This window comes from Culicoides brevitarsis, chromosome 1 (genome assembly GCF_036172545.1).
Source record: "Culicoides brevitarsis isolate CSIRO-B50_1 chromosome 1, AGI_CSIRO_Cbre_v1, whole genome shotgun sequence".
In the NCBI taxonomy this organism is placed as follows: domain Eukaryota; kingdom Metazoa; phylum Arthropoda; class Insecta; order Diptera; family Ceratopogonidae; genus Culicoides; species Culicoides brevitarsis.
In genome coordinates, this window is record NC_087085.1 from 31397276 (window position 1) to 31420605 (window position 23330).

The 23330-nt window shown below is 26.5% G+C and overlaps 1 protein-coding gene across 1 annotated transcript; it reads right to left on the reverse strand.

Moving 5' to 3' along the window:
• Positions 1-5743: 5743 nt before the first annotated feature.
• LOC134837639 (uncharacterized) lies at positions 5744-9181 on the reverse strand. The gene has a single exon (XM_063853022.1). The coding sequence runs from the start codon at positions 9179-9181 to the stop codon at positions 5744-5746; it is 3438 nt and encodes a 1145-aa protein (XP_063709092.1).
• Between the last annotated feature and the right edge of the window lie 14149 nt (positions 9182-23330).

The window sequence follows — 23330 nt, forward strand, 5'->3', positions numbered from 1 at the left end:
TTAATACATTTTCACAGAAACGTACGAACAAAAAAAAAATATAATGGAATAGAAAGTTCATGCTGTGTAAACTGTTTTTACTTTTGTTATGCCAGGGCCTTCAAATAGATTTTTTTTTGTACAATTTGAAAAAAAAATTGTTATTACTGAATGAAAAGGTTATCGTGCTTTTTTCATCAAACAAACAACAACACACGCTTTACCTTTAGTCGTCGTACTTTTTTTTTTACTTTCACTTTCGAGGAAATGGCAGGCGTTGTGGCATTATTATGAAAATTTTAAAGTGTTCGTGCTGAAATCCCCTTCTGAAAAAAAATTATTTGAATAAAAAAGGAAACTGTTTCCTTATCGCGCGTTCTATTGTTTTAAAAACGTTTTTTTCCAGAATACGCTTGTTTGTATTTTTTTGTGATATATGATTATAAAGTAAATTTTATTCAGGTTTTTATGATGTTGTTGAGTTGAGTAATGATCGCCATTAAAGAAAAAAAAAATTGAAGTTTTTAAATTAGTTAAATATTTAAATAAAGGGAAAAGGAAATAAATAAAAAAAATTAAATTAAATTAAAAAAAATTTTTTCATGTTTTATTTTTTTAATATTTAATTTAATTTTTATTAAAAATAATAAATAAAATTAAAAAATTTTTTTAAATTTTTAAATATTTTTTATTTTTTTTTTAAATTAATTTTTAATATTTTTTTTAAATAAAAAATTTTTAATCGTTTACATTAATTTTTTAATAATTTTTTTTTATTTTTATATTTAATTAATTTTTTAAAATAATAATTTTACAAATAAAATTAAAATATAATTAAAAATATAAAATTAAATTATATATACAAAATTTTAAAATTATACAAAATAATACAAATTAAACTTAATTAAAAAATTAAATTAAACTAAAATTAAAATAAATCCCCATCGAAAAATTTCTACTTCCACTAAAATGTTGCTATTCCTTTTGTCTCATTCTTTCTCATTTTTTTAAATTTTAAATATTTTTATATAATATTAATAATATGTATAATAATAGTTTTTTTTAAATGTTTATATTATAATATATATGAAAAACACAGAATCTGCAGAGTTTCGCATGCAAATTTTAAAAAATGCATACGAAGGTCTCCTTTGATGCAGATCATTTTTGATTTTATGCTCATTTTGAAGGTACTTCTGTAATTTGTTTAATAACTTTTACTTTGTTTTAAGTTTTTTTTCTAATTACTTGTTTCTTCTACATTTATAAATTGTTTATTTTTTTAAGTTTATGTCGCTTTTTTTGACATAAAAATACTTTTTTTTTGGGCATTACACTGATACTTTTCTAAAATACTGTTTGAATTACGTTTTTTTTCTGCTAATTTATTTTATTTTATTATTAATACAAAAAAAGAAAGAAAAGTTGTTAATGTCACGTCAAGTACTCTTAGTCACTTGGTCAGTTTTTGGTCAATTTTACTCAATTGCAGAAATTCAATTTAACTTGGAATTTATGCAGATTAGCGTTGATGATAAAAATTAATTTGATACGGACCGAAATTAGTGTTATGATATACTTTTACTTGACCATCTGATATTTTTTTTTAATATTCATGTAACAGTATCAAATTCTAAATTTGCCAATTTTTAGGAAATTTCATCCCCTGCTGTTGTCCTCCCCTGATTTTTATCGATGATTAAAAATGCATGAAAATTAATAATATTGCAAAAATTTGCATTCGGATTTTTTTTTTGTGTATAAATCCTCACAAAATTTATAGAAAAAAATTTTTGTTTTTATTATAAATAAATATTAAGTGCATACGGCGAACTCAAAAATGCAATAAAGAGGGAGATAATCACAGACGGCGCGTTAAACAGGATCAAAAGAATCACAATGGTCAGTGCATGTCCTTTTTAGCAAGTTTACGAAAAAAAAATAAAAATGTAACGTCTGCGTATGACAAACAAAGACGACGAGTGATTTTAATTTCACATATACGTGCCCACATGTGCGCATTGCTTAGGGGAAACTTTATGATTATTATAATCATGATTCTATTTTATTTTTATTTTTTTTTTTGCTTCTTTAGACACACGTACCTACGTTAAAACGCAGGGTTTCTTTCCAAAAATTTGAAAAAAAAATATGTCTATAGAAAACATAGAAAAAAAAAAGTAGAAATCATTATTCTAATTTAAAAACATTGTATTCAGTCAAATAAATTTATGCATGTTCATCCCTCATTTATTATTATAATGTAGTAGTTTTGAAATTAAATATACAAAAGACTCGCTATAATAGTGTTTTGAAATTGTTTTCCTTTAAAAACGAAAAACGTAAAAAACATGCTAAAATTCGTTACTTTTTGCATTATTACAAAAAAAAAATAACATAATGACCGACGATTTCAATATGATTTCATGAATAAAAGCTTTTACATTTTTTTTTGTATGTATAAAAAATTGTATACAATGACCGATTTCAATTTTTTATTATAATACAAAAAAAAAATGTTTACGGTGAAAGGACATCTGTGTGGCGCTGCTTGACCGCATGTTACTCAAAAAAAAATAAATCGCAAATCGCACGCTTTGGAATTAGAATAAAAAATTAATATTTTATAAGTAAAAATGAGGCTAATACACAAAAAAAAAATATTTTTGATGGAAATTTGGGTGCGTTTCGAACACAAATGAAAACTTTTCAATCCAAAAGCGATTTATTACAATATTAATCATAATAAATAAATAAATTTAGTTGTTTGCTATTTTTAAAACGCAACATTTGTATATTAAAATAATAATAATTTCCGAAAAAAAAAGTGAAATGAGCACGCATTTCGTATTTTTAATGGATTAGAAAACAAAAAAAAAATTATAATATATATTCATAAAATGACCATTACGGAATTAATAATATTTATCGTTCAATCGGAAAAATGGGCTTTTTGCTACCGTCACAAGTTGGCAGCTAACAAAACAAACGAATTTTTGGAATTAAAATTAAAACGCACCCTCGTGTGATTTGCTTATAAATAAAATTTTTTTTCTGTTAAAAATTTCTATTTCACTAAATAAATAAAATTGTCCGTAAAAATAAAATTTTTTAAGGTCAAATGTCAACTTTCATATTTCATTCTCTTGTTCGTATTTATTGCATTTTATTCAATGTACGTGTATGTCGTATGTAAAATGACCCATACTTTATTGTTAATTTTTTGCATCTGAAATCGACTGAATTTACACAATAAACTTGATGATTTTGACTTTTTACAAAAAAATATCGTTAAAAATATTTAATGCATTTTTGTGCATATTTATATAAAAATATAATAATTATAAATTCAGCAGCTGCTTTTGTCAAGGGAGATATTATTGACAAAAATTTTGTGAAAAAAATCACGTTCTTTGTATTTAAAAAGGATGCTGGTTAGAAAAAATTTTTTTTTATCATTGACTCGTGCTTCTTATGAAAAATTATGAAAAAAACCCACATTTATCTGATTTTTTTTTATTTTAGATAAAATGGTGAGAAAAATGTCATAAAACCATTATTGATCATTAATTGTCTCGAGTTTTCGTAACAATATGACAATAATAAGTGCCACACTTCTTTCACAATTACAGTTGATTTGAATATTTTTATTGAGACATTTTTTATAAACCGTGACTTGATTTAGAATTCGTTTTTTTTTATGTATGAATGATAAATAAGACAGAGCCACGTGATAAATTATCTAGCGATAAAAATAGATTAATTGTAATTTTTCTTACTGCTTAAAAAAAATTTTTTTTTTGCAAGTTATCGAATGGAAAATTTCCAATATCTTTTAAAAAAATTTTTATTGAGAAAAAATAACAAAAGAATTTCTTGAGTAAAGAAAGAAAAAAAAAATTCAGCTCGAGGGTTTCCGTAAAAAAAATTTTTTTTTATCATGACGCAATATTGATAAAATTGACAATGACATTTTTTGTCTCGTTTAAAGTGCTTGAGGCATTTTTTTTTGCTTATACAACTTTTCATTCACGTTTGTATTAATAATAAATAAATTGCATAAAGTTTTCTGCTGACGATTTTTCTTCTTGTTTTTTTTTATCATCACCCGTTATTTCAAGGATAAAGTATGAAAAGAAAACTCGTCAAAAAATTTTTTAAAAAGTTTTTTTTTTGTGGAAAAAAATTAATAATAATTTATTAAAAATTATTAAAAACTTTATGAATTTTTAAAAAGAATTAATTTTAAAAAAATCATCAGCAATTGCTAAGAAAAAGGCACACAGCGTAAAAAATGAATTTTTAACAAAACTGTCTCTTTTGAAGTTTATTTAGCAATTACCGGTGATGATTTTTTTGTGTGTGTCAGTTGAAATTATTTTTTTATTTTGTTGAAATTTTTCGCCCTTTGGTAAGTTTTTTTTTTGGTAACTTCAGTTTAATTTTTTTTTTTTTGTAAATAAACAATTTATAATTTTAAAATAATATTGTTCAAATCTTATCACTATCATTTTCTAAGAATTCCTTTTTTTAATTTAAATTTCTTTTTTTTTTTTTTAATTTTTTGGTTTGGTTCAAATTTCTTTTTGTTTTTAATTTTTTGATGATTTTTTGTCGCGCGAACTCCCTTAATTTTTATTTTTTTTCTTTAATACTATATTTGACTAGGTTTGATTTTTGACTAGTTTTTCTTTTTTGGTAGTACGTTCAATCAATTTTTTTTTTGTAAATAGTACGTTTTAGTGGCTTTTCTCTCGTGAATTTGGTGATTTCTTTTTTTTTTGTTGCACTTAATTCTAATATTTTTCATTAATTTTACGATTAATTTGATATTTTATCCCTATTACATTATTTTTTCAAACATCTAACATGTATCTACGTATATATGGCATTATTTTAATTTTTTTCTGAGGTAACGTCTTGCAAAATAGCAGCAAAATAGTGACTCAATTGTCACGAGGTATGTTGGTATTGGTAACTCTTGTAATTTTTTTTTGTCAAGATGGCAGTTTTGTCGCCAGTTTCTTGAAAAATTGTACTTTTTTTAAACCCTGAGATTGTTTCTGTGATTTTTTTTAAATTTTGTACAGATTTATTAACATCTAAGCTAAATTTATTTTTTTTTAAGTAGAAAACTTGTCTTTTTTTATTTTTTAGAAAATGGATTAAAGTGCAATTGAGCAATTTTCATACAACGTGCTAAATTTCAAAAATGCATTTTCTGAAAAAGACAAGTTTTTTTTTTAAATTTATGTCTATCGCTAATGACTTTATTTATTATTTATAAGCCTATTCATAATTTTTTTTATAGGTATAGGAACTTTGTTGAATCATCACCATTTAATGTCGTGAATTTCCCTGATTTTACCTAATCAAGACTACTTTTTTTTCGATAATCTGCCCATTTTGTTGGTTTTTTTGTTTGGTAATTACTTGCTTTTGGGCATAATTTACGTATCTCATGCCATATTTTATCACCTGCTTTAAATTTCCCTCCGAAAAGCCCGAACTCGCATGAAATTTGAAGCAGATCCTTATCTTATCTCTTGTAAAATATTGATTTTTTTCTGTACACAAAGCGACTTTTTCATACAATTATGACGTTTTTTGTGTGTCGCATAAAACATTAACACGTTTTAGGAATATTTATGACGAAAAAAAAAATACATAAAATTGATATGCACGAAAAAATCTAAAATCCCTGTCTACAAGTATTGTACATCAAATTGGCATTTAAATCGTGTTGCTGCGTCGTGAGTTGCCCCTAGGCAGGTGTTAATGTAAATGAGACATTCACGGGCGATACGATGCGTTCCTTAACGGGCAAAAACACGACAACCGGCACGAATTTCTTGTTTGCGTTCGAGCCGTTATTCAGTTTTTGATCGTTCGTTTCCTCGACGAGGAAGGATTGCATCACAAACGGACCTGCCTCTTGCGGCAATGCATAAACGGCGGGACGTTGCGTCAAATTTGCCATTTCATTGAGAATACTGAGAGGTTCTACGTTCATTTGGGGAGGCTTACCTACAAGAGCTACGGGATTGATGCCAATGTTGGGTTCTTGCGGCGTGGGAATGGGTGTCGATGCTGGTGTCGAATTCGGAGTTTCGTTCGATGAAGCAGCTGAGGTTGGTTGAGATGCGCGAATTTGTTGTTGGTCCTTGGCAAGTGAAACAGCGGATTCCGATTGAAGTTGCTGCGGTTGTTGTTGTTGTTGTTGCTGCTGCTGCTGCGGAGGTATGTTAAGAGTTTGATGGGAACGTTCATGGATGAAGAGGAATGGCAAGATCGGTGTGGAAAATGAACATTGTGAACATTGGTAACCACGAACGGATTGCGAAGAGGATGCCATATTTTCAGCGTTGGAAAAAAGTCCCGATAATGCAGATTTTGACAGCAAATTTTGATCGGGCGATGGCAATCCAAAAGCTCCATTGGGGATTTTCAAACCGGGACTCGGAGGTTTGCTCAAAGCCATCTTCGTTTCCAACTCCTTTAACTTGTCGGTGCCTGCTTTGCCGTGATCCGACATCAAATGTGCCTTCAACCACTTTGAGCTGCGGAAACGACGACTGCAAAGTGGGCAAACTTCGGTAAAATGACTAAAATACCGATTACTCATCTCTCCAACTTCACCCGGCTTCAAATTCGCATCTTGCGGAAAGATGTTTTCCGTGTCCAAGCTATTTTCGCCGTTCATTCGTTGCGCAGCTGGCGGCAAGGGGGATCCTTCGTCGACAATTCCGTGTGTATTGTGTTTGTGAACTCGCAAGAAATATTTGCTGCACAATTCTTTGTTGCAAATGTTACAAACAACGCCGCCAATTTGTGCTCCGTTCTCGATTTCGATGCCATGCATGCGTTGCATGTGCGTTTTCATGAAATATTTATTGCACAACTCCTTATTACAAATCTCGCAATAGCTGCTTGTTGGGGTCATGGTATAGGGAGGTCGTCGATCATTCGGACCCGGAGTCGAAGGTAAATTCATGGGCATCATTGGACGATCTGGCGTTACGAAACCATCACGAACAGGACTCAAATCGGAAGTTTGCATGCCATGAACTTCAATAACATGCTGTTTTAGCATAAAAACGTTCGAAAACTCTTTATCGCATAATTTACAAATTTCAAACTCTTGTCCCATGGGAATTGGAGAGGATTCTTGCCCTGGAGATTTGATTCCGTTGTTGTTATCGCCCAAGCCACTGTGTTCCGACAACATGTGCGCATGCAATAAATACCGATTTTCCATTTCTTTGCCGCAAATTGTGCACTGGGCCGCACGATGGGCGTTCAAATCGTTCAATTGCATGATCATCGATTGTAATTTCTGCAAATCGACACTTATGGCATCAGCATCTTGCGAATTATTTATCGGAGTACGAGGTTGAGACATCTTTTCTTCGTCTGTGGTGACATTTGCGGAAGATTCCTGTTTCATTTCTTTCGGTGAATCGGAATTGTTGTCGGAAGAGTCGTCATTTTGGGGTGCACGTAATAATGGCATGCCCGGATCCAGACCGCCAACCATCAAATTTAACGGAGATGTTTGGATGTGATGCCATGGAGCACGGTCCGCTGCTCGCATTTGTGAATTTTGGTCATCTTTTATGTCGTCAGGCAATGGTAGGATACCGTGACGCTTCAATTTATGCGTTCGCAAGAAATATTTGTTGCAATATTCTTTGCCGCAAAGCTCACAGAACGCCTCGGGATTGATGACACCCAATCGTTTGAGTTTATCGAAGGCGAAATTAGCTTCGCGCGCTTGCTGAATCGACATCGGAGACAATTTTCGAGGTTGGGGCGTGAAGGAGACATCTTCTTGCTCCACGGAATAATCCTCGCGGAAGCCTTCAGGTAATTTCAGGAAAGAATTTACTGAAGAATTGGCTTCTTCTTGTTTCTCGCCGTCATTATTTGGTTTTGGAACGTTACCATTGTCGCCATTTACAGGTGCCTCATGCACTTTAGAGCGATGTTTCCTCATGGAAAAGACATTACTGAACTTTTTGAAGCAAACGTCGCAGTAAACGGTATTTTCGATCGACAAAATGCTCTGTGGCGTCAATGAAGCATTGGTGGGCGACGTGCTGCCTTGCGAATTCATTTCGTTATTTGCTTGATTTTGCATCGCTTGTTCCTGTTGTTGACGTTGCTGATGTTGTTGCTGCTGCTGCTGCTGCATTTGCAAAAGTTGTGACATTTGTTGAATTTGTCCGATTTGATTGAGAGAAGCCATGTCAGCGTTCGACACGGGCGGCTCATAAATCCCATGTTTGTTCGCTTTGTGAGTTTTTAAGAAATATTTGTTGCAAAATTCCTTGTTGCACAAATCACAATAAGCCTCGGGGTTGAAAATTCTCGGTGGAATGTTGGCGGGACGAGTTCCATCGCTCGAAGTAAATGGCGGAACGGGAGGAAGTTGTCCCAACATCGGAAGTTGCGGAAAATATCCGGAAGCTTGTAACGCAGCTGCGGTTTCTGGAGTGAAGGGAAACGGTAATCCTGCGAGTTGTAACCATTCTTCAGGTTTGCTTGGGAATTTACGTTTAATTTCGCCATCCCATTCGGGCGTAATTTCTTCTTTTTTGATTTCAGGGGATTTTGGTTCTTCATTTAGTTCATTGTCGTTTTTTGGACTCTTTTTCGCCGCAAATTCGTGTTTTTTCAGCAATTCAATGGCTTTTAAAGCTTCCAAGGTTATTGGAAGTTCATTTTGCTCTTCGCGCTTTTCGTTCAATTGACTCAATGGCACGCAGGAAATCTCCCCACGCTCTTTGGGCTCAAGTTTTGACACTTCCGCAACGAGATCAATCGTCATTTGAGGTTTTTCTGTCATTTCCTCATCGTCGCCATTTTTCAAATTTTCTTCAGAGTCACCAACGGACGCTTCTTCCGTCGTCACATCTCCATTCGTGGTCTCTGTCGTACCTTCAACAACATTTGTACTTCCATTACTTGCGGAAATTCTGATTGGAGTGCTTTGTTTGCGACGTTTTTTCGATAAATCAGGTGTCGCATCGAGTAAATTTGTCGATCCAGGTGTTACGGGACCAGGTGTTGATGTTGCCGATAACGTACGTTTCTTTGATTGTGAACTACTGTTGGTTTGCGAGGAGTTTGAGGCGTCACTTAGAACGGTTTCTTCGCCACTGAGATCGGGCGGCGGTGTAGCATATACTGATGCAGCCATCATAAACTGAAAAAGAAAAGAAGAAAAAAAAAATTAATTTAAAAAATTGGAATTTTTTTTCAGAGGCACACATATTCAATCATGAGGAACATACTTTCAATTTTCATCGTAAATATTGAACAATTTTTCCCATTCACTTTCGTTTCGAATATTTTTTTCAATTTTAAATAAAAAAAAATATGAAATAACCTTCACACGACTCTGAGACAGAAAGGAAGGAAGTAAACAAGTATTTTATGTATGTAAAAATTTTTCATCCTCTTAAACAATTTTTTTTGCATGGCACCATATTGAATATAAATTTATTGAAGCCTGCCTTCCAATATTTTCCAATTTTTTTTTTTTTTGAAGGCGAAACATCTTATTTACCTTTTTTTAGACGACGTTCTTCAATTTGAGTTTTTTTTTTGTTCGGAAACAGTCGAGCGAAATGAACGAAGCAAAAAAAAAATGAATAGATGTAACAGCTTCCCTCGCAAGAAAAAAGGATGTCATTACGATTGTATTGGCAATTGACTAAGAAGCCCCGTAGCTCCTTTAAAGTATAGGAGATGCATATGAGAAGAAATTGGTTTCCAAAATTTTGTCACAATTTTCATATTATTGGTACAATTCATCAGAATTTGAAGATGAAATTTATTTATTTTTTCTCACTCAAACACATTTTTTTTCAATTTCAATTTATTAGTGAAAAAACAAGTATTTTTTTCCCAAAAATATAAAAAAAAACTCATATGACGGAATACTTATTGGAATGAGTTATCTTATAAGTTTTGCTTGTTTGATGTATGTCTCCAATTTTTTTTTGAAGAAATATTTCTAAATTGCCAATTGCGTTTTACTTTTCAATTTTCACATATTTTTTTGAAGAGGTGCGAGTGATGAGATCATCAACGGGGGGTTTCATCAACATATTTTTTTTTTGAACATATATCAGGCAATCATTTCATATTCGATTTGTTGTTATATTTGATTATTGCCATTTTTGGATATTTTATTTTTTTGTGTGTGGGATGAAAAAAATTTAATATGGAAAAATATTTGGATGTAATTGAATGATTTTTTTTTGACAATTTTGTTTATTAAAAAAAAATCGAAGTAATCAAGGTATATTTGTATTTTTTAATGAAAAATTATTAATTAAAATTTTAATTTTGAAAAAATGTTAAATTATTTTTTTCATTTGTTATAAATTAATTTTTTAATAAATATTTAATTAATTTAATTTTAATTTAAACAAAAATATTTGTTCTTTATACCTTAAAATTTTTTTTATTATTTATTCATAAATTAATTTTTTTAGTATAATTTAATTAATTATATTTTTTATAATTTAATTTTAAATATTAATAAAAATTAATTTAATTTTTTTTTTATTTTTAAAAAATTATTTTTATATTATTTGATAATAATTCATCAAAAATTAATTTAATTTAATTTATAAAAATTTTAATTAATTTTATTTATTTATTATTTTATATTTAATTAAAAAATTTAATTTAATTTTAATTTAAAAAAAAATATATTTATTTATTTTTGACTATTTATTAAAATTTAATTTTTCATAATTTTAATTAAATGAATTTTAACTTAATTAATTATTTTTTATCATTTATATTTTTTTTTTAAATAAAATTACTCACTTTAATTTTTATTTATATTATTAATTTTTTTATCAACTACCACAAAAAATCATTCCAATTTTTTATTTATTTATTTTTTTAGTCCTTAAGGATTACTTTGGATTCCAAATCATTTAGCACTTATTTGTATTTTTTTTGTCCAAGCAAATTTTCGATAATGTTTGCGATAATATCACATCAAGTGCGAAACTATTACTGTCTCTTTGCGATAATATTGTAAAAAATAAATCAGACACGTGCCTTTCGTTTACTTATCGTTTATTTCTTTTCACTTCACTTTTCAATAGTATTTCTCATTGTCTTCCTTGCAAATAATTCCGTAAATGGATAAAAAATCACGAAAAAAATTCCCTCAAATTGGGAATTAAAATCTTCCTTTATTTAATTTTTTTTCTTTTTTTTATGAAAAAAATAAGTAACTGATAATTTGTCGGTAATATCAATTCAATTATTTATTCTTCAGACATAATTTTTTAGGGTTTCTTTTTTTTTGCACATAAAAAATAATAAACTCTGTCTTATAAGTTTTTTTTTGCGTCTTCAAATAATACGAAAAAAAAACTCGATTTAATAAAGAAACGGAACTGTAATAATAATCCGCACACGTCTCATGTCTGTTCAACACTAATCAACATCACAAATGTTTTTGTTGTTGATAAAAATTCAGGGACAGGGACATTTTCAATCAATAATCTTTTTACGTGTCTATAGAAACGCGCCGTATGCCTACAGGAATTATACTTAAAAAAAAAAGTTTCAGTTTTTGGGCAAAAATTCGTATTTATAAAATTCTCTCCTCTAAAACTTCTGATTGATTTTTATTTATTATTTATACAGAAATACGTACGTGCCATACTTGCTACAATGTATTCTTTTTACCCCTGCATTGAATGCGTTTCGGTACGTATCTACATGACAACTATCAAAAAAGTGAATTTTTACCCCAAAATTACTTTATTTTTATTTTCATTCATTCTACGGAGCTTTTTACACAATTTCTGTATGGAACTCTTTGTACTCTTAATGCATTTAGGACTCGTATAAACTATACACACATAGAATATTTAAAAAAAAAATTTTTCTGTATTTTATTCAAACATAGAATATAGTTTGGAAATCTTTAATAGGACTAAACTGGAGGAGAAAAAGCAAAAAAAAAAAAAAACTAAATCATCGTCCAAAAACGCACGCCACGCCCATTTTTGATGATGATTTGAAATTTGGTCATTAATTATTTTGATCGAAAGGAAATTAGTGGAGTTTTTCTTCTTTTGTTGTTTTCTTATTGAGTTTTTTGCTTGCTTGTGGCTTGCTAAATTATTTATGTGGTCATCTATTCGACATACATGTCTTGCTGTGAAAATTTTGCTTATGTGAATTTTTTGTTATTAAAGCAGAAAATTTTAGGCAAAAAATTATAATTAAAAATGTTTTTTGTTCGGAATTTTTATGAAAGACTAAAAATCGTTTGTTAAGCATTTTCTCGTGTGTGGATCAATACTTAATAATGAGAAGAAACAAAAAAAAATATGTACTACTGTTGACGACACATAGTGGGTTGTGTTTACAGAAATGTAGAGTAAAGTAGAGAAATGAAAAAAAAAATGTAAGAAAAACACACACAAAAGGATGCTGTTGCTGTTGTGTTTTGTTTTAACGTCGCTGTGTATTTTTATTTATTTTTGTGTATGAGTGTGCCTGTAAATTTTTTTCAGGCTTCTTTCATTTATTTGCTGTTGAAATATTTTGTATCACATATTTTAAAATGATAAAATTTTCATAGGATTCTTCCATTGTAAGTTATAAAATTTTTTTTAGAAAAAAATAGCAGATATAATTAATTAAAATTTTCCATAAATTATTTTAAAAAAATATTTAATTAAAATTTTTCACCAAATTCAAATTTTTGAAAAAAAAATTAATTTTAAAGAAATTTCAGTTTTTGTTATGAAAAAATTTTAAAGTTGAATTTTACAAAAAATAAAAAGAAAATACAAGACTTATTATTATATGAAAAATTTAGAATTAATTTTTTTTCATAGGTAAATAAATAATTTTTAATTAAATTATATTGAATTATTTTTACGAATTATTTATTTTTAATTATTATTTATTTAATTTATTATTCAAGAATTTTTTTATATTTTATTTAAAAAATATATTTTTTAAAAGTTATTTAATTATTCAAATAAGGAAAATATATTCTGTTATTAATTAGGTTGAAAATAATTCTAATTATTTTTTTGTTTAACATTTTTATTTAAGAAAAATGTTTTAATTAATTAAATTTTATGTTGAACAAATATCTAATGAAAAATAAAAAAAATAATTAATTAAAAATATTATGAACAAAAAAATTCTATACATACTTATACTTAAAAATTTAATATTTTTTATTTTGCTATAAAATTTAAAAAATAATAATAATAAAATAAATAATTCCTTAATTAATTGATTCAAAATTAAATAAAATTAAAAAATAATAATCATTTAAAAAAATAAAAAAAAATAATGAACAATTTTAGTGAAAATGATTTTAAAAGAAATCATTTTTAAAACAAAAAACGATAAAAATTAAAATAAAATTTTAATATAAAATATTTAAAATTCTAATATATTTTTTTTTAAATTTATAAGCTTAAATTGATTTTTGTTAAAAACAATTATCTTAAAAAAAATATGAAAAATTGATTCAAGACACCCTAAACTTGAAATATTCAAGTGTATCTCTTTCACATGTATGATTATATTATGACCTTAACGATATCTTGTGCAAGAAAGACATGGCAACATTTATTTAGGAGAAACCTCGTCGTACATATCCGTGTACAATATATCAAAACATCCCTTTCTGGTCACCTATCTCGAGGGATGTGTTTTTTTTTTTGCTTGCCACTGTCCGTATTTTTATTATCACTTTCTTCCATACGCAATAAACACACGGACACACACGAATGTTTTCTTTATTTTACTTTTTTTTTCTTAAAAAAAAAACTCTAATAATATGGGTTGAGATAATTTGGATGCTAAGATGACTGAAAAGGTGAAAAAATAAGCCATCGGCATTGTTTTGCAGAAATGACGGTAGATACCTCTCTGTGTGAAGGTTGTTGCTTGAATAGGATGAGATTACTTAATTAAACCAAATATACAAGATTAAACATACATACACAACGTACGCCGGGCAAAAAAAGAGCGATAGAGAAAAAAATGAGAGAGACAGTGAAAAATAACAAGCACTACTTTTCTGCTTTTCTGTGTAACAAAATAACACCTGAAGATAGATTTTTTTTTTGCTTACAACATTATCATGTTTTCGACGACGCACAGCAAATTACTGGGTCATTTCATCTCATGTTTGTTATTGAGTTTTTTTTTCTGCCTAAATTATTATCGACTGACCCTCAGAAAAAAATGAAACTTTTGTCATTAAATTAGATGTGGAAGAAAATATTTAATTTAATAAAAAATACATTTAAATGTCACAAAAAAGTGTTTTGAAGAGAGAAAAAAATAAAAATTAAGGACATAGGGGTACAATTATCATGATATTGTATTATTAAAAGTAGGCAACAAACGTCGTTAAATAAAAAAAAAATAATTTTATTACATTTTTTTATTATTTAATATTCAAGAAATTTATTATTATTCATATTGCTGGACCTCCAGTAGGAAAAAAAGTAATGAGTTGTGCAGATTATTTTAGTTTTTACATGGAATTGCAAATTTTTATTGGTTAGATGATTTGTTACTATTTTAGTAAAAATATTTTAATAAATGCCACGTGGTGAATATTCAAACGTGATTATTTTAAATGGCATTTTTTGTTGTACAAATATTAGCTAATAATTTTTTTATTGCTATTTTAAGGATATTTGTCACGTTTTATTATTTTTTTTAACAAAAATTAATTAATTTTTATTTTTTATTAATTTTAAAAATTATTTTTTCTTCAAAAAAAAAATATTTTATTTTTATTTAATTTTTTATTAATTTTATTTTATAAATTTTTTAAATTTAATTTTATTTATTTATTATTTAAAAAAAAATATTTATTTTATTTAATTTAATTTTAAATAATTTTTTTTTGTAAGATTTATGACGAATTTTTCCATAATTCAAATATTTAATAAATATTAATTTTTTATTAGGCTCAAAAAAAAACGCATACCGTAATTTGTAACAATCTAAATATACAACCGACATCGTACATGGAAAAATTCGCGTTCCTTGTACATTTTGCAGTTTATTCTTATAAATATTTTTTTTAAACCCACAAAAAATATACGTAACAGTGACAAGGGCACAGGCCAAATTCTTTCTCTCTTTTTTTTCTGTCACGCAATTTATTATATTATGTGTACACAGGAACAACAAAAGCAAGCGCCGGCGTCGCCTATACAATATTTATGTATATTAAAAAGTAAAATTCAATTTATTTAAATTTTGGTATTTTATATTCTTGTGCGTTTTTAGCAAAATGACGAAATCAAGGAAAAAAAAGTGTAATGGAATCAAGGAAAATTTTTTTCTTTAATCTACGAAAAAAAGAAGAAAAATGCAAAACAAGTCAAAAAAAATGGAAAAATATGTAATAGCAACAACAAAAGCTCAAATAAACTATAAATATTAGCATAAATTTTGTATGTATATTTTACTGTTATGATATTTATAAGTAGTTTTTTTTTCGTCTTCCGTTTAATAAAATAAACAATGCTTGCTTTTCAGTGCAAAACGAATTTTTTTTTCATCGTTAACTTATTATTTATTTATGTTTTTTGTAAATAAAAATAATAAAAATACACAGAATTTTTTTTTTTTACTTTTTTTTTCATACACTTTCCAATTGCGTACGTGCGGGAATGAGAACATTTGTTTTCGGCAATAATAAAGTAAAATAAAAATAGAAATAAATTCAAATTGAAAAAAATTATTTGTACAGTTTATGCATTGATCGATTTCGTCCTTTCTTCATTTTCAGGAAAATTTATTACGATATGATGATGATGATGAATTATAATTACGGAGACATTTCTTTTTTTATTTATTAATATATTATGAAAAATTATTTGTGCATTAATCATTCGAAATTATTATTATTATTTTTCGTTATTTTCATTTTTTATTATAAAATATGCAATTTATTGAAAAATTATTTTAAAGGTAATAATTAAAACAAATATGAATAAATTTATTTTATATTAAATATTATTATTCGTAAATTATAAAAATTTTATTAAAATTCATAAAAAATTAATTATCATATAATTAAATTTTTATTAAAAAATTTTTATTGCAAAAAAAAGTATATAATTTATTTTCGTACAAAAAAATTATTGGTTTATGAATTTAAATTAATTAAAATTTAAAGTCTTATAAAATTAAATTATTAAAGATGATATTATTAAAGTTTTTTTTATTAAAGTAAAAATATTTGATTTATTTTTTTTATGCAAAAAGTTATTAATAATAATATTATAAAAATTTATATTAATTAATTAATTTTTTTTTTTGAATAAAATAAAATTAATTGAAAATATTATTTAAGCTTCAAATGAATTTTAATAATTTTTATTGAAAAAAAATAAATAATAAAAAATATTTAATTTTTTTTTTTTTTGATGCAAATATTTATGGATTTCTGTGGTATGTGTGTTAAATAAAGTAAAAATGTCTCTAAATTGTACAAAAAAAACAATACATGAGAGAGACGTGTGTGGGAAGTATCCGAAAATATATTCCGAAATTTATTTATATTTTATAAAATTTTAATAATATTTAAAGTCTTATAAAAAAATAATTTAATTTATATTATAATTAAAGCTACAATTTAATTTTAATAATTTTTCATTAAAAAAAATACTAAAAAATTTTAAATTTTTTTTTCATACAAATTTTTTTTTTTAATTTATTTTATTATACTGAAAATATATAACATATGTAAAAATTGTATATAAAAAAATAATTTGCAATTCTGTCATTTAATTAATTTTATTTTATCTCCATTTTCCATCATCATCTCTGGCAACCGAAAAAAGAAAAAAAATATAAAATGACGTTTCATTAAGTTTTATATTTATTATTTTTATTCTTGTCTTGATGTTCAATGTCCGGCAAATACGCACAATACATCTCAAACACACAAAAATTTATTATTAGTTTTCATCATCATCATCATGGATTCTTTTAATCGACAAACAAACAACAAAAAAAATATACATTGTAACTTTATCGCATTCATTTCTTCTATTTTATTTTATTTTATCGACATCACAAAGTCAGTACATCACACATTAGCACACACACACAACAAGGGGATGGATGTAAAAAATAAAATTAACAAAGTTTATACTCGATGCCACAAAATGTATTGTCACACAAACGAGAAGCAGAGAGAGACATCATATAAGAGTTTTTATTATTGTAATCGTTTTGGTTTAGGCGAAATCATGATTTTCAGCCACTTGTGTGGATTTCTGTGGTATGTGCGTTAAATAAAGTAAAAATGTCTCTAAATTGTACAAAAAAACAATACATGAGAGAGACGTGTGTGGGACACAAAAATAATCAAATGAGTAGTTAAAAAAATACGAAGGCGCCAAGTAGATTGTAAAAATATAAAATGTCAATTTATGTGCGACGAAAAGTGCGAAGAAGGGGTTTTCGCTTTAACGAATGATTTTTGTCATCATGCATAAAAATTCACTTGAAGTTTTTTTTTTATGAAAAATAAAAAAAAAGAAAAATATTTTTCCACAAATTCCATAAAATTTTTACCAAAATATTAAAAAAAAAACTTTTTTTTTCTTTTTAACATAAATTTAAATATATTCGCATATGTGAATTGGGAAATTTTTTCTTCGATGGAAATAAATTAATTTTTTTTCTCTCTCATTCTCTCTCTTTTCAACACACATTGGTTTTATTTCATTTTATTTTATTTTTTTTTTACATTTTTTAACAAGAGCACAAGCACGACGATACTCAATGGGACGCATTTTACATTTTTTAGGCTCCAGATACATATTTGGCAAAGTCGTTTTTTTTCGTTGCTGTACGAAAAAAATTTATAAATATGAAAAAAATTTGAATTGAATGCCGACATACATGTACAGAGAAATTTTTTTAGAGGAAAAAAGGATCTTGAATTTTTATTGCTTTATTATAAATTTTTTTCTGTGTTTCGGTACGTGTACTCTCTTGTGTCAGAGCAACAACAACAAAACAAGGCTCTACCCATAACGGAGCAATTCAAAAAAATTATATTTTTTTCTCGGAAAAATTTTCAATAATAGAAAATTTGCAGAATTTCTGATGAATAAGAGAAAAAAAATAAATTAAATTGAATAGAAGTCGAATCAAATATATAATTTAATTTTTTTTTATAAATTTTATTGAATTTGGCTCGTGGGAAATTTCCGGAGAGATAATTTATTTATTTTAAATTATTATTTAAAGTTGTCATAAAATAATTGAATGAAAAAAAATTTAATATTTTTTTCCTTTTCATAGATTCACGTACAGAAAAGCCACCCAACCCCCTTCCAATATGCGACATGCGTGCTTTTGACATGAACATTGTTGTTGTCGGTCGGCGAAAAAAAAAGAAAATATCTACTTCCTCGAAATTCTGAATTTTTTTCTTCTCCAAACTATACGATTTTTTGTCTGTTTTGTATATATTTTTTTTTTCGGCAACATTATCAATACATAAAAAAAATCGTACACAAGTGTTAAGGAAAATATTACGAAATAACAAAACAAAATAAATATCTTTGTCTATAAAAAGCAAAAAAAAAAATTTTTTTTTGCTCGTTGCCTTTTAGACAACATCTTGGATCATGGTACATGACATAAAGATAACGAGCAATTCATAGAGAAATAATTTTTTTTTTGATACATGAAGAAACACAAGTTCAGCTCATTCCTCAAGATCAAAAAAAAAAAGAACTGCGAAAAAAAATCTCAAGTTTTTGCGTAAAAATTTTTATTTATCTTTTCTCCCCCGAAAGTCTCACCCCCTTTTTATGGCTTCTTCTTTGTTTCTACACGCCAAGTACATTTTAATAAACATCGTGCTGGACATCACGAGCCACGAACACATTTGTCTGTTTCTTGTTGCTATAAATTTGTATGATGTAGGTTCGCGCCGCTTCGTACAAAGAAACAGAAAAAAATTGAAAGAAAAAGTGAAGAATTTTACCGGCCTCCTTCTGTACGTGCATACATACTCGTACAGAGCTACGTTATACGGAAAATGTGGTGTCCGAGCCACCTTATTTATCTCTGTGAACTCGTACAAAGCGTCGTCGTCTTTCGTTGATGGAGGAAACCAAGAGAGAAAATATATGAGTTTTTATATTTTTCAAGGAAAGCAACTTTTTATTTATAAGGATATCACGACATACGTACCGTATAGCGTACAGTTCCGTACGTGTATGGGTCCACATATGAGATCGATCTGCTTATGTGTTTGGTACATGCAATAAAAACTTTGTAAGAGTCAACGAGGGGGTGAGAATCGTACGGTCGAAAGAAAAATAAAATAAAAATGGAAAATGAAAAGAAAATCAAGAAAGTCCAGTTTCTGTAGCGTATATCTGTACGTACGTACGGAACTCTGTACGTGTATTATACGTATAAAACCCCTACATATGTATGTCCAGTTTAATTTGTTATATTTTTACTTTCACTTTTGTGCTGAAGGTACATAACGCGCGACGTGTATATAAATGTTAAAATAGAAATTTTTTCTCTATTCATCCTTAAGACATTTTACAAATGAAGCGAGCGGCTTAGCACAAATTCTATAGCCGTAATGAACAAAATAAGCAACACAACGGAATTCAAAAGCAAAAAAAAAAGATCAGTATTGTTATCATTTTTGTGCGTGGTTGAGTTCATATAGATTTTTTTTTTGCTATTTTTTGGGGTTGATAAGGTGTGTTGTTGAAATTAGATTTTTTTTTTCCAGTCACCCCTGATACCAAAAGTATAAGTTTAATGATTGTAATTTTAAGAGAGAGAAAAAATCTTTTGTGTAAGATGAGTGACACAAAAAAATGTTATTTATGACCTAAATGGGTGTCTTTATTATCATTTCAAAATGACCGAATCCGATGATAAATCTGAATGAATTACGGAGTGGATGACTTTAAAGTTTAAGTTGTCATCAAAGAGATTTGACATTTATCCTGTTTTAAATAAAAAAGGTCAAGTTGGGGCAAATGTATGAATGTAAATTTGTTATTCGTTGGTATAAATATTTATATTGATGTTGGAAAAATATTCGAATTTACAATTAAAATTTAATTTCGAAAATTTTTTCGATATCGAATATATGATAATTTTTTCGAAATCATGAAATTCGATTATTATTTTTTCGTATTTTGAAAATTTTATTATTTTTTTTCGAAACATTTTTCTTATGAATTCAGTTAGAAACTTTTTGAAATAAGGAAAGTTACTCAAAACCATGAAAATTTTTTATATAAGGCAAAAAATTACTAATTTTCAAAGTGTTCGAATTTTCGAAAATGATTCAATTTCGTCTTATGTTGAAATAAATTTTCACATTAATACTGAAAAATAATTGGAAACTAGGATAAAAATTAAATTTTCAAAAAATTTAAAAATTTTTCGTAATTCGAAAAATTTATTATTTTGTTGAATTTCGAAAAAAAAATATAATTTTCAAGGGTTTTATTGTGATTTTTTTTTAATTTTTAATTTAATGTTTTTCGAAAAAAAAATCAAATTTTCGAAAATTTTTCTAATTTTCTAAAAGTAACTTTAAATTAATTTTTTTTTAAATTAAAACTCAAATCAATTAAAATTTTTGAAATTTTTGTAATTTATTTTCGAACATTTATTCGAAATTAATTAATTTATTCGAAAATTATTCGATTTTTTTCAAAAGGATGTATCAGGAACTTCATGAATTAAAAAGAAAATGCTTGAAAAATATTTTTAATTTTTCAAAAAATAATTAAAAAAAAAAAATAATAAAAAGTAAAAAAAAATCATACAGGATTATCACCTCGGAAAAGAAAAAACCTTTCATTTCTCTAAATACATATATTTATTTCCTCTTTTTCTTTGAAAAAAAAGGAAGTAAAAATGTCTGTGTCACCAATCACTTCAGATCTCCGGTATTGAATTGATGTAATTTATTGAGCAAACCCGCTGTCTTTCATTTAAAAGTTGTTTAACAAACACTTCAGCACATAACAACCGCTGTGCTTGAGAAGGACCACGAAGGACACAACAAAAAGGAAAATAGAAAATTGATTCGCTTTAAGATTTTCAATTCCTTCGCCGTACACTATAGAGGTGAATAGGTTGAAAAAAAAATCTAAAAATATATTTAAGGTCTCGTGTGTGGTTCAATTACACTTGTAACGTTTAAAATACACAACGACGTTAATGGTCAACACACACTTCAACAGACACATCGATTTTTTACGGATTTTTTTTTTAACAAGGAGATATTGACACACATTGATCGGGATTGACATTGAAATCTTTCACTTTTCACTCTAAAATGTGTGCAACGGAACGTGTGTGTGTGTACGAAAAAGTTCACGAGATGATGATAATAGTAGTAATAATAATGATTGTCTAGACGAGAAACGTCTCCGTTTGAGTTTTTTTTTGGTCAAGTGTGTGTTTGATTGATTTTTTGTTTTGTTGTTTTTCCCTCGTTTTTCACTTTAAAATTATCGAGTGAAGCGATGATTGAGACATTAAAACGTTTTATGGCGTTGAGATTTTTACACCTTCGACACACAATTAGGCGTGAGGAAAGAATTTGGAGTATTTTCTTGTTAGAAGGAGGAAAATACGCGTGATTTCATTTAATTCACGTTTATTCAGCACAAACAAATTGATTAAGATATGCAAATGAAATCATGCAATCATTACTGTTATTGTTATTTTTCTCGTGTTTTTTCTACGTTTTACGATATTTGTGTACAATTTTTTTTTGTAGCTAAGAGAGGGAATAGGAGAAAAATCTTGAAATGTGTCGCGACAAAAAAAAGTTTTCCGTTTATGAATATTTTGTAGAAAATTATTTTTTTAAGATTGTTCATTTTTTTAATATGAATTTTTATGAAATATTTTAATGTTGTATGTTTTATATTATTTTTAGACTATTTAATATTTATAGTTGATTTTATTTTTTTTTTCAGTAATATTAAAATTTATTCGAAGAATTCCCTTAATTTCCATTTTTGTAGATTTTTTAAAATTTGGTATTGTAAAAAATAAAACAAAAAAAAAAATAAATAGAAAAACAGATGAATTTTTATTTAATTTAGAGAAATTTATGAATTTGATGTTTTTTAGTTATTAAGAGGATATTTTCATCAAATACATTTTTTTTTTATAATTTAAAATAAATATGAAATTATTTAAAAACAAATAATTAATTTTTTAACATTTTTTTTAAACTTGAAGAGAAAATAACTTTTTTTAGCTTTTTGTTTTTTTTATTAAAACAAATTTATAAAAAAAATATACAACAAATTTAATTAATTTAAAAAATTTTTTTCATAATAATTATTATTTTTTTTTATCATAGCCTTTTGTTTTTTATCTACAAAAAAAAAAATAAATAAATAAAAATTTCAATTTTATTTAATTTGAAATATTTAACTTTTCTAATTTGTCTTAAAAAATTTAATAAATTAATTTAATTTAAATTTATTTATTAATTTAATTTAATTAATTTTTCTGATATAAAAAAAATAAATTTAATAAAAATAGTCAAAAATTTTTTATCATTTTTTTAAATTAATTATTAAAAAATATTTGAGATGTAGTTATCAGAAATAGCAAATTTTTAAAAATCAAAATTTTTTAAATAAAAATAATTAATTTTTATAAATAATTAATTACAAGTTTAATCAAAATAAAATAATTTTTAATATTTTTTTTTTTAATTTTCATTTAATAAAAAATTTTTTTGATTGAAAAAAATTTTTGAGATATGATTGAAATAAAAACATTCCCAAAGGAACAATCCAAAAATAAATTTTCATCCTTGATACATCTTCTTCTAATTTATTTACATTATTAAATAATACACTTTTGCACATACTCACAAGTCCGGAGCTTCATATAAGCGGAATAATAATCTATAAATATAAAATACGTAACTAAATAATAAGAAGAAATGCGAAGAATACAGCAACAATAATTTATATTGATGTTCCAAAATAAATAAAATATAATCGAATTCGAATGGAAATTCAATGGAACTTTGCGGAGAGTCGACGAGCTTTCGTATAATTTGTCTATATGGCGCATTGTTCGCCGCACACAGACAAATTATTATGAGAATGAGTACTTTTATTCAATATATATACAATTTTTTGATGAAGAAGAATTATAATAATACACATCAGCTTTGTACTTTGTCCAGTCAGTCAGTCAGTTAGCGGAGAGATGGACTCTTTTGCCATATGGTTGAAAATAATTTTTTTCTTTCTTACATCTCCGAA